At 46.9% G+C, this 12,207-nt stretch overlaps 1 protein-coding gene across 1 annotated transcript; it reads left to right on the top strand.

Moving 5' to 3' along the window:
• The first annotated feature begins 4,482 nt into the window (after positions 1–4,482).
• Positions 4,483–11,817, top strand: LOC116487533 (interferon-induced very large GTPase 1-like). Its single transcript, XM_032184531.1, has one exon. It carries the CDS (start codon positions 4,483–4,485, stop codon positions 11,815–11,817), a length of 7,335 nt encoding a protein of 2,444 aa, XP_032040422.1.
• The last annotated feature ends 390 nt before the right edge of the window (positions 11,818–12,207 follow it).

Raw genomic sequence — 12,207 nt, 5'->3', positions numbered from 1 at the left:
GTATTGGCTTCATTAAGGTTATCCAGTCTCCAGTTGCTACTGATGTGAGGAAAAGACTCTACAACCATAGGGTTGTAAAGTAGGTATACCTTATTGCCTTGCACTGGGCGCACTGGGAATAGCTTCCCTCAAAAAGGCGCGCGCCTGCTTGGTCGTCTCTCACAACTTTATACATGAATACCGTTACATATTACATGAGCTTTAATACATATTCATTATTTTCCCCGAAAAGGCAGACCTCTTCCAAGTACTCATTTCTGTGCTCCCTGCCCTTAGCTCCTTCTGGTTGCGCCTGCTCAGTGTAGCCTGGTGGTCGTGGGCAGGGGTCTTTCAGGATGAAGGCGATGAGTAAGAGGAGGTTAAACTTTTTACCTTTCTGGTCTTTGACCTGCTGTTGGACAGTATTCAGAAGTTTTTTTGTTTATCTTTGCCTTGTTTCCTGCTGTCACGTTAAGGGGTGTAGCTGATTAACTGTTATGGGCCTGGTTGGAGTCAGGGTACTGAACCAGTTGGACATTCACCAATAATGTGTTAACTGTCTGGGGGTCCGGTCAGACATTCACCAATAATGCATTAACCGTCTGGGGGTCCGGCTGGATTCAGAACACTGAACTATCACAGTCATGGATAACCACCCTTACCCTCGTTGCACTTAATGAGAGCTATCACAACGCAATCAAGTATGGTTTATTACAGCAACAGATAACCAGGTTCTTTCGGATTGCTGGCGATAGTGACTGTCTGCAAAAGCAAGCTAGCATGCATGAAATACTCAGGTGTTACAGGTGTTACAGGTGCACAGCCTAGAAATAAAACGTGTTAAAAGGATCAAAGACTCTATAGAGATTTATAAGCAAGTATTCAGATCTCACCCAAAGGTGTCCCAATTGGGCGGGTGAAGAGAGGCTCAGCCCGTTGACTGATCCCAGGAGTCAGGAGGTCCTAAGGATATTGCATTTCCTCGGGATGGTATCTCCCCTGACGGTGGTATCTTCCCTAACATCCCCTCTCTCTTGGGCCAATTCATATTATTTTCTATCTTTTAGGTGGAGCATGAGTGACTCTAGTCAAGCGTATCTTAGTTATGATTGGTGAAAAGTTCTCCCGTCTCCGTTTAAAGTAATAGGCTCCCAGAAATTCAGGGTGCATGCTCAGTGAGGGGTGGTCGCACCTTGGAGGTGGGTAGTTGTTGGGATGGAAGTGTGTTTTGGTATTATAATGATATTAGAATGAGCAAAAAGTACACTAGGGTACAGCATTTGTCAAAGCATGACAGATCCTTGGCTCAGGGTGGCAAAAGTGCAGCTTGTCAGTCTCGGTGGGCACAAGAACAATAAAGTCCCCACCTGGTTACAGAGCCTAGCCGTGGTGTCTCCACTCCACTCTACGCTCCGTACTGTTCCTTAGGGCTAGCACACCAAGTTTTCCCAGTGCAATAGCATCTAAGGTTGGAAGTCCAGGGAACGCTCAGGTAATGCAGCTATGCCCTACCCTGAAAGCCTCTTCAATGCTGTACATTTTCTTTAAAATGTGAATGTTAGTTTTATTTCTCTAGTTACCTCAGGCAATTACACCGCAGGAGTGCAGCTGCCCAGCAAAGTAAAACCACCATACCTGCACACCTGGGGCACAGGGTGTACCTGGGGATGCGGATGCCCCAGCAGCCTGGCTCAGCCCCAGCACTGCCAAGTTTCACTTTCAGGTGCTGTATCATCTAATGGCCTGACTTCCAAGAAAGAAGAAAGCCTCTCCCTGCTGAGTAAACAGGAAACTGCAACCTGTGAAGAGGCTTGGGCCTTTATAAAAGTGTGGTCAGAGCTGGGCTTAGGCAGTGCAGGAGCTGGTCTGAGAGGCTGCTGGAGCTGGGCTGAGGCAGTGCAGAAGCTGCAGAGCACCAGGGAGGGCAGGTAGGTCCCCGCTGACTTGCGCTGGGCAGGGCAGGGGCCACAGCGGAGGCCCCTAGACCTCCCTGGCCTCCAGTGCCTGCAACACCCTCTCATTAAACACCTTTTCCTGATATCCAGCCAGAACTTCCCCTGGCACATCTCCATGCTGTTCTCTCGGGTCCTCTTGCTGGTCACCAGAGAGCAGAGCTCAGTGCCTGCCCCTCCGCTCCCCTCATGAGGAAGCTGGAGGCCACCACGAGATCTCCCCTCAGTCTCCTCTTCTCCAGGCTGAACAATCCAAGTGACTTCAGCCACTCCTCATATGTCTTCCTCTTTAGTTGATTTACCATCTTTGTTCCGTTATTTAGTAGTTTTAGTTGTGTACCTTTATTTAGTAGCTTTGTTTAGTGCATGAAAAACCATAAGGGTATGTGGGTGGTGAGAGTATTGGCTTCATTAAGGTTATCCAGTCTCCAGTTGCTACTGATGTGAGGAAAAGACTCTACAACCATAGGGTTGTAAAGTAGGTATACCTTATTGCCTTGCACTGGGCGCACTGGGAATAGCTTCCCTCAAAAAGGTGCGCGCCTGCTTGGTCGTCTCTCACAACTTTATACACGAATACCGTTACATATTACATGAGCTTTAATACATATTCATTATTTTCCCCGAAAAGGCAGACCTCTTCCAAGTACTCATTTCTGTGCTCCCTGCCCTTAGCTCCTTCTGGTTGCGCCTGCTCAGTGTAGCCTGGTGGTCGTGGGCAGGGGTCTTTCAGGATGAAGGCGATGAGTAAGAGGAGGTTAAACTTTTTACCTTTCTGGTCTTTGACCTGCTGTTGGACAGTATTCAGAAGTTTTTTTGTTTATCTTTGCCTTGTTTCCTGCTGTCACGTTAAGGGGTGTAGCTGATTAACTGTTATGGGCCTGGTTGGAGTCAGGGTACTGAACCAGTTGGACATTCACCAATAATGTGTTAACTGTCTGGGGGTCCGGTCAGACATTCACCAATAATGCATTAACCGTCTGGGGGTCCGGCTGGATTCAGAACACTGAACTATCACAGTCATGGATAACCACCCTTACCCTCGTTGCACTTAATGAGAGCTATCACAACGCAATCAAGTATGGTTTATTACAGCAACAGATAACCAGGTTCTTTCGGATTGCTGGCGATAGTGACTGTCTGCAAAAGCAAGCTAGCATGCATGAAATACTCAGGTGTTACAGGTGTTACAGGTGCACAGCCTAGAAATAAAACGTGTTAAAAGGATCAAAGACTCTATAGAGATTTATAAGCAAGTATTCAGATCTCACCCAAAGGTGTCCCAATTGGGCGGGTGAAGAGAGGCTCAGCCCGTTGACTGATCCCAGGAGTCAGGAGGTCCTAAGGATATTGCATTTCCTCGGGATGGTATCTCCCCTGACGGTGGTATCTTCCCTAACATCCCCTCTCTCTTGGGCCAATTCATATTATTTTCTATCTTTTAGGTGGAGCATGAGTGACTCTAGTCAAGCGTATCTTAGTTATGATTGGTGAAAAGTTCTCCCGTCTCCGTTTAAAGTAATAGGCTCCCAGAAATTCAGGGTGCATGCTCAGTGAGGGGTGGTCGCACCTTGGAGGTGGGTAGTTGTTGGGATGGAAGTGTGTTTTGGTATTATAATGATATTAGAATGAGCAAAAAGTACACTAGGGTACAGCATTTGTCAAAGCATGACAGATCCTTGGCTCAGGGTGGCAAAAGTGCAGCTTGTCAGTCTCGGTGGGCACAAGAACAATAAAGTCCCCACCTGGTTACAGAGCCTAGCCGTGGTGTCTCCACTCCACTCTACGCTCCGTACTGTTCCTTAGGGCTAGCACACCAAGTTTTCCCAGTGCAATAGCATCTAAGGTTGGAAGTCCAGGGAACGCTCAGGTAATGCAGCTATGCCCTACCCTGAAAGCCTCTTCAATGCTGTACATTTTCTTTAAAATGTGAATGTTAGTTTTATTTCCCTAGTTACCTCAGGCAATTACACCACACCTGCCAACAAGTTGTTCATCCTTCCCTTATGAGTTTTTCGTACTTCCCTCATCCGTTGGCCTTGAGTGATATCTTCTTTTTTACATCTGCTTCTCATAAGGTTCTCATCTACATCCCTATAATTAGAATATTTTTAGGTTCTCATACACATCCCCAATAATTAGGATATTTTAACATATATGTAGCTAAATATTAATTCCGATGAGTTTTAGCATCTTCTCCCTATCACTACTTGATAGGCCAGAGATTGCCTCTCTCCAGGCAATCCCTTTCTCTACCTCGTGTGGGCGAGTGCTGTAAGGATGAGGAGCCAGTGGCGGGTGAGACCAGTCCTGACAGCTTTTATATGGGTGCTGTTGAAGGCAGTGCCTTGTCCATGGCTATTTGTGCAGCCGTGCCAGTGGTTGCATGTGTCTGTCTGTCTGTGTCTGCCTGTCTCAGGGGTGCCTGAGGCTGGGTTCCAGCAGCAGGTTGGAAGAAATCCCTGAGCCAGAAACTATGGGGAGGCCTCTTCTAAGGGGTGGTGGCCTCCTCTAACCTGATGTAACAGGTCTGTTTTCCCCTTCTACAGCCATGGAGTCACAGGAGGAGAGAGCAGATGCTGGGGAAAAGGCACGAATTGCTAAGCAATTGCTGGCAGAAGCATTTGAGAAGGAAGGACTTGATGAAGAATACTGGCTCCCCAAACTGTCAGAGATATTGGGTGTTAAGTCAAGAGATGCTTTGAAACATCTGCAATATGAAGACTGCCTTAAACTGGAGTGCGAAGTACGGTACCCCTGGGAGACCAAGGCACTCCAAAGGCTCCTGGGAATCACAGGCAATGAAACAGGTGTTGATGAGCTGCAGAAACAGCACTTGGAGAGGATGAAGCAGAGGCAAGAAGAAGCCAAGTCAATCCTACAGGAGCTGGAAGAAATGCAGAAGAGCTGCAGCCACAGCAAGGAAATGATAAGACAGAAAGAGGAGGCCCTACAGCAAGCCATGGACATTCCCAAGGAGTACTGGGCACCTCCAGAGAAGGCATTGCTGGATGAGCTGGTGAGCATCCGGAAGCAACTGGAGCAGCAGGAGAAGTCCATGGGGGAGAGGGAGAACATCTCTGACGAGGAGGTCCTGAGGCGGGCATCGGGAGGCCTGGCTCTGCAGGGGATTTACCAAACCAAGAGCCTGGAGGATGTGCAGGCAAAGAGAGAGCAACTCATCAGGGTCCCTGATGGCTTCATGCTCACTGGTCCAGTGCAAGGGTCGCTGCTTGAGAGGAAGGAGTTCTCCTCCTCTGCAGCAGAAGCTGCTTTCACCAAGTCCATGGAGCAGCTGGGGTTCAGCATCAGCACTTCTGCCAGTGACATGTTCTCGGGGCTCATTGTTAAAAGAGGTGTAGATTCCAGCGAGTCCTCACAGTCAGAGGACTTCCGTCGGTCACGCTCGGAGCAGGCGTACATTTGCACCACCAAGTACCAATACATCCCTCTGGCCTCCTACTACTTCCAAAAGGACCAGCTTCGCCTCTCAGACGCAGCCCTGCGAGAGCTGCAAGACATCGAACAGCTTCTGAGCATCACCCAGGAGGCAGACAGGTTCCACCTACTGAAGAGCAGGTGCGCCAGCTTCTTCAGCAGGTTTGGGTCCCACGTGAACCAGGGACCCCTCCACTTTGGGGGAATATTCTGGTGGAAAGCATCTGCCGAAGGTTTCAGGGCAGAGCAATGGGATGAGATGAAGCAACAAACATCTGAAGCACTGAACAGCTACGTCGGGGCTAGCTTCAGCGGCTTCAGTACCAAGTGGGGAGTGAAGGGGGATGCTTCAAAGTCCAGCTCTCAGGCATCATTTCAGGGAAGAGACAGAAGCAGCACCCACAGAGCGGTTCAGCTCTATGTGACCAAAACAGGGGGCCCAGCAGAGACGGATTCCCTTCCCGAGTGGAAATGCGGGCTTGTGGCCAATAACACAACCTGGTGTGTGATCGACCGGGGCTTTCAGCTGATCCCAGTGTGGGACATAATCCTGTCCAACCACAGCAGCGATTTTAAAGCCTCCCATCAAATGAGCAGCACCCTCAGGACTGTCTATGAAGCGCTAACGAATCAAAGCACCGGTGTGATCTTTGGAGAGGAACTGGCCAGTGCCGTAGAAGAGGCCAGAGCTTTCCTGGAGCAAGTAAAGACCTGGGAGGGGACAGTGGATGAAAAGAAACTGCTCATGTTGATAGATTTAAAACAGGATCTGAATAAAAGAACAAAAAATCACAGTGTCTGGATCAACATGTGTCTGTCAGACAAAGCATTGCAGGAGTTCCTGGTGAACACTGTTTCTTTTTGCCAGAAGTCTTCTCCAGAAAACACCACCTACATCAAATCTCTGCTGCAGTGCCTGCTGGATCCTCACATCTATTCTGTCAGGGACTTCCCCAGGGCTTCCTTCATTACGCAGTGGGTCTTCCAGAAGGATCAAATGCTTCCCAAAACTCCCAATATTTCCAGTCTTGATGATCTCAATACGACACTGAAGCAGATGAAGGAGTACATCCAGGAAGTCACCTATGAACCAGCAACTTCTGCATCTGCCATTCATGAGGCAAAGATCAAAGCCACCTTCACTGTAAGCCAGTCTGTTTCTTCCTTGCTCCAGTCTCTGCAGCAAAGGGCACAGGAAGACATAGAACTCTTGGTGCTCTTAGTTACAACCAGCACGGGATACCAAGTAGAAAGCGGCACTTTTCAGTACCTCCTTGGGTGTCCAGAAATTAATTTCATGATAAAGGAAATGCACATGGCACATAACGAGTATCAGAGCCTGAAGGAACAGGATGTTTGCAGAGCTCAGGCCTTCCTGCTGCTGAGGGGGCTCACCATAACATCCGAAAACAAGAAGGTGACCCCTGAGCAAAAGAATGACCGCTTAGTTTTCATGAAAGAAAAGATAAGAAACACATGGTCCACAGAGATGAAAGCTCTCCTCGGAAAGCACAATGCATTCAAAGACTGGGAGATGCTGGAAAGAGATTTGCAATCCTTCATCGATGGGCAAGTGGAGGACACATCCAGCAACCTGAACAAAGACGATATAATGAAAGACCTGGAAGATGCTTTTCAAGGCATGCAGCCTCCTAGTCAGTGCAATCCCAAATCAGACAGCAGCAAATCCAAAGCAAATCAAACCAGTGGAAACCCGGAGTTCCTCAACTTACTTATGCGCCTTGGGCTGGAAAGGTACTATCCAAGAAAAATGGGCACAGAAGATTTCCACATAATACACCAGACATCTGTACATGACAGCCAGCCCAGCAAGGACAGCGAGCTACCATTTTACTTCCTGCAAAGGCTCCTGACCGTGGATTATCGGGTGAGGTACCTGACTTGCAAGGAGGCGAGTAAACTGGGAGTCGCGCCCACACCAAACACCTCAGGGGAGGAGCACGAGCCCTCTGATTCCTTTGATGACTTTTTCAGTGACTTGGACAAAGGAGCCCCTGAATCTGCAAGCAGGGAGAGTCGTGTGCACCCCATGGACCTCCAGATGGCAATTTTTCATTGTGCTGATGATTTCATGAGACAGTACCTTTCATCCAAGCTCGCTTTCTGCCAGTTTGCACTACCCCTCCTGGTACCAAACCCGGGCACTTCACAGATAGAGTTCCCTCTCTGGTCCCTCAGCCAAATCAAGAAGAGCTGGAAAGGGACGGTGAGATCGGGAGAGCAGAAGAGGATTAGCAGTCACAACAACAAACTCATTTATCAGGCAGAGATGCCCATCGTGTCCTTCCTCCGCATTGGCAGCTCTCCTTCCTCTTCCAAGTCTCAGCTCCTGAATGCCCTGCTGAGCAGGAAGAAACACGATACTTTTTTCCACCGCCATTGCGAAGGCAGCACCAAAGACTGCTTCCTGATGAAAGGTGTTGTGGAGATCTCCTGGTACCTTCCCCGTGGTAGTGATGACGACAGCTTTAACGGCCCCGTTGCTTTCTGTAACCTGCACGGAGATGCGAGAGATCACGAACCCCAGCTGCAGTTTTTACAGGAGATCTCTGCCGTGAACGTGGTTCTTGTTTCTGAGTTGGATCTGAGCAACGAGAAATATAAGAAAATTTTACATGATCTGTTGCAGTCTCAAAGGCCTTTGGTTTGCCTTTTCACTGAGAAAGAGAGCATTGCAGCTGGCCGATCTGGCCAAAACGTAAGAATAGGGATCAAGAACAGAAATGAAGCAGAATTAGTGGGTGAGCTGACAAAAACCATCCGAGACCTAGTGGAAGGGTCGAGCACGCTTGTTAGCCTCAATGCATGCCTGAGCACAGCTCGCGAGCACGGCTTCTTAGTTGATGAAGATGCAGAAGCGTGCGTGACAGCCAAAGAAATGGCAATCAAACTGCTAAATCTGTTGAAGAAGGAGAAGTTGTCTGAGATCAAATCACAGCTACTGCCTCTTCAGGAAAAACTGTGGTACATGTGGTGTGAAAAGGATAAAGAACTCACTCGCTTGCAGGAAAAGGGGAACAAGAGCATAGAGCATCATCGGAGCCAAATTGAATCGGAGAAGTCTGAAATACGACAAGAGCAACTAGGCAAAGCGTTTCCCCTCAATCGGCTGATGAAAACAGTCCTTGGCTTTCTCCAGTCACAGCCAGACAATACCAAGAAATTCTTTCTGCAGTGGATGAAGATCTTCATGGACGACATCTGCTCTGATCGCCTTGATGAGCTGAAGAGAGAGTACCATCAGTTATGGTCTCAAATCCTGGCATTAAAGAAAAGCAATGAAAATAACAACCTGAAAACTCAATTGATGAAGAAATTAGATGCCCTTTCCAATGAAATCAATGATTCGTCCATTGGCCTTGAGCATATTTTGAGAGAGGTGGGGCAGATTTATGAGGCACTGGAATCAACATACTCCAACGAAAATTGGTATGACAAACTACCTGAAATTGCTGCCAATCTGATGATTTTAGGGTATCCCACTGAGCTGATGGATGGTGATGCTTCTTACGTACCACTGCAATGGATTGGAGCCGTCTTTGACAGGTTAATTGAGAAGCTAGGGGACAAGCGAGTATTTGTGCTTTCCGTGCTTGGCATCCAGAGCACAGGGAAGTCAACCCTGCTGAATGCCATGTTTGGTCTGCAGTTTAACGTCAGCGCAGGGAGGTGCACCCGGGGAGCGTTTATGCAGCTCATTAAAGTGGACGAGAAGCTCCAACAGGATTTGAACTTTGATTACATGCTCGTTGTTGACACAGAAGGACTTCGTGCCATAGAGATGGCCAATAAGCAGTCACTTAACCACGACAATGAGCTGGCCACCTTTGTCATTGGCATCGGCAACATGACTCTGATCAACATCTTTGGAGAAAATCCTTCGGAAATGCAAGACGTCCTTCAGATTGCTGTGCAGGCTTTCCTGAGGATGAAGCAAGTTAATATTTCCCCAGGCTGCCTCTTTGTGCACCAAAACGTGGGCGAAATAACCGCAAAGGAACAGAACATGGAAGGACAAAGACGTCTGCAGGAAAAGCTGGATGAAATGACCGTGATTGCAGCCCAGCAGGAATTCTGTGACATCACCTGCTTCAGCGACGTCATCCGCTTTGACGTGAACACCCACATTCATTACTTTGCTCACCTGTGGGAAGGAAACCCACCGATGGCACCGCCCAACCCCACCTACAGCCAGAACGTCCAGGAATTAAAGAGCAAAATTCTCCAAGCTGCCAAGAAGGAATCGCACAGCAGCGTTTTGAGGCTCTCCAGCTTGAAAGTTCGTATTAATGACCTGTGGAATGCCCTGCTGAATGAAAACTTTGTTTTCAGCTTCAAGAATTCAGTGGAGATTGCTGCCTACAAGAAACTGGAAACTGCATTTAGTCAGTGGACCTGGCAGCTGAGAAGTCACATCTTAGACTTGCAAATGAAACTGGAAAACAAGGTGCGGAATGGGGAGTTGGGCAAGGTCAGCACAAAACACCTTGAAAAACTGGTGCAAGAGAGAAGTGATGCCATCACCAAGAACATGGAAACGTTCTTCAGTGAAGACAAAGACCGTGAAATACTGATCCAGTGGAAAAGCAGCACAGAACTGAAGCTGAAAGAACTAAGAGAGTCCCTTCTTGTTGAAACACAAAGGAAGTGTGAGAAACTTATAGAAGTAAAGAAGAGCCAGAGTAAACTGGATGAGAGGAAGTCTGAATATGAAAACGAGCTCCTGAGAAAGAGCAGAGAGTTGGCCCTGTCTCTAAAAGGCCAGAAATTAAGTGAAAGTGAACTGAGAAACCGCTTCAATTCTATCTGGAAGCAGTGGGTTGCTGAAGTGTCCTCTGATACTCCCCCTCTGGAGGAGGTGAACATCAATGTGGAGATAGAAAATGTCCTTCTAGAGCACTTTAGGGAGTCTAATGTAGTTAAAAAAATACGTAATTTACACCAAAATACCTTTTCTCTTGACCTAAAGAAACATGTGTCTAAGAGTAAAGGCTTCCACACCATTCCTAAGAGTTTGGACAATGCCAATGAGAACAGCATGCACCGCATTACAGATAGCATCATAATGCGTGTGAAGGCAAACATTGAGAAGAAGGAAAAGGACAAAATGGATTACAGTCAAACTTTTATTCATGAAATACTAAATGAAGTGGAGGAAGGTATGAAGTCTGTTCCTAACACTGCAAAATATAATTTTAATAAAGATTACAATATAGATTTATCACTGTACCTGTGCAGAATGGCAGCAGAAAGGTTTAAAGACATGCATGTAGCATTCAGGAAAGCAAATGATCCAGTCGTCTACCTGGAGAGCAAGAGAGAAGACTTCTTCAAATGTTTCCAGATTTCCTGCCAAGGAGCCTCTTGCATCACAACATTTGCTGATTTCCTGTGCAGCAAGATTGCCCCAGCTCTTCGACACGCCATCTATGAGAAGACAGCACTTGACATAGCTCGAGATGTGAAGGATAAAATTCCAGATTTTGGAGGCAATAGATCCACTCTGGAATATTACATGCTGAAATACCTAGCAGAAGAAGAAAATTTTGAAAATTTCAAGCATTACCTTAATGACCCAGGAGAATTTTTAAATAATTACATTAAGACAAAATTTGAGACGTACTGTTTAGATAAGAACAGAAGGCTAGAGACGTTTTTAAGAGACTCCCTCTCTCGTTACTCTGAAAACATTCAGTCAGCTGTTTTTGCATCAACCAGGGTTGTCAAAGACAGAAAAGACAGAAAGGATAAAATCTCTCTTTGGCTGGATGAATTCTGCAGAGCACTCGGAGATGCGCTAAGCTTGCCCAGGAGCGACCTGAAGGGCATTGAACATCAGGAGATAACAGACATAGAGTTCCTGAATAATGCCATGACAGAAGCACTGTCTCCCATTATTGATGATCTCAGGAAAGAGTTTGAAGAAGCTCGTATGAATTCCTTTGAAAGGCAGCCTCACACAATACTGGCTGAGCACTTTGCAGGGTGCCAGGAGCAGTGTCCATTCTGTGGGGCTGTTTGCACTAACACTATGCCAAACCATGACGGAGACCACCGGGTTGTCTTCCATCGTCCACAATTTTTAAGAGGACGCATATGGTATGAATGGAGACTATTTAAATGGCATAAAACAGACAACCTAGTCATTGATATTTGTTCTAGCCTTGTTTCAAGTGACTGCTTTTTCAGGATTGGTGAACACGCACATATCCCCTGCAAGAAATACCGGGATGCAGGACCTCCATATTCCACTTGGAGCATTCCTCCTGACCCATCCATGCAAGCATACTGGAAATGGTTTGTGTCTTATTTCAGGACACCGCTAGAACAACACTACAATGGGAAATTTCATGGCAAAGGAGAAATCCCTGCTTCGTGGCACACAGTTACAAAGCAGAATGCACTCGCTGAACTGGAGAAATGTTAGGCTAAGTTGGTATGAAGGAAAAACTGCAAGTGCTTTGCATTTTAGAAGAACATAATACGAGGATAACCACAAAATCTTCTTGTAATGATTATGATTTAACCATGTCAATAAAACTAAATGTAATTGCTACAGCGTTAGGTGAACTAAGGAGTGCTTCTCATGCCGCTGCTCAGCAATTCCCTTGGTGTGTGATAAAGTCAAAGTCCTCTTCCTTTCTTGCCATAAATATTTACACCAGCTTTGTCTTAAAGCAAACTAGAAAAATATTCCTGCAAGAAGTAGTCATACCGCAAAGATCAAGACCAAGTACCAGATGAAGAGCGAAGGCAGCATTAGAAAGGACCAGTTTTATCAGCTGCTATGGGAAAAGAAATGACACTGGCAAAAGAA

Source organism: Aythya fuligula, chromosome 3, assembly GCF_009819795.1.
Source record: "Aythya fuligula isolate bAytFul2 chromosome 3, bAytFul2.pri, whole genome shotgun sequence".
Classification (NCBI taxonomy): Eukaryota; Metazoa; Chordata; class Aves; order Anseriformes; family Anatidae; genus Aythya; species Aythya fuligula.
Note: the sequence above shows the minus strand (reverse complement) of the source record. Positions and strands in the feature narration are given on the sequence as shown.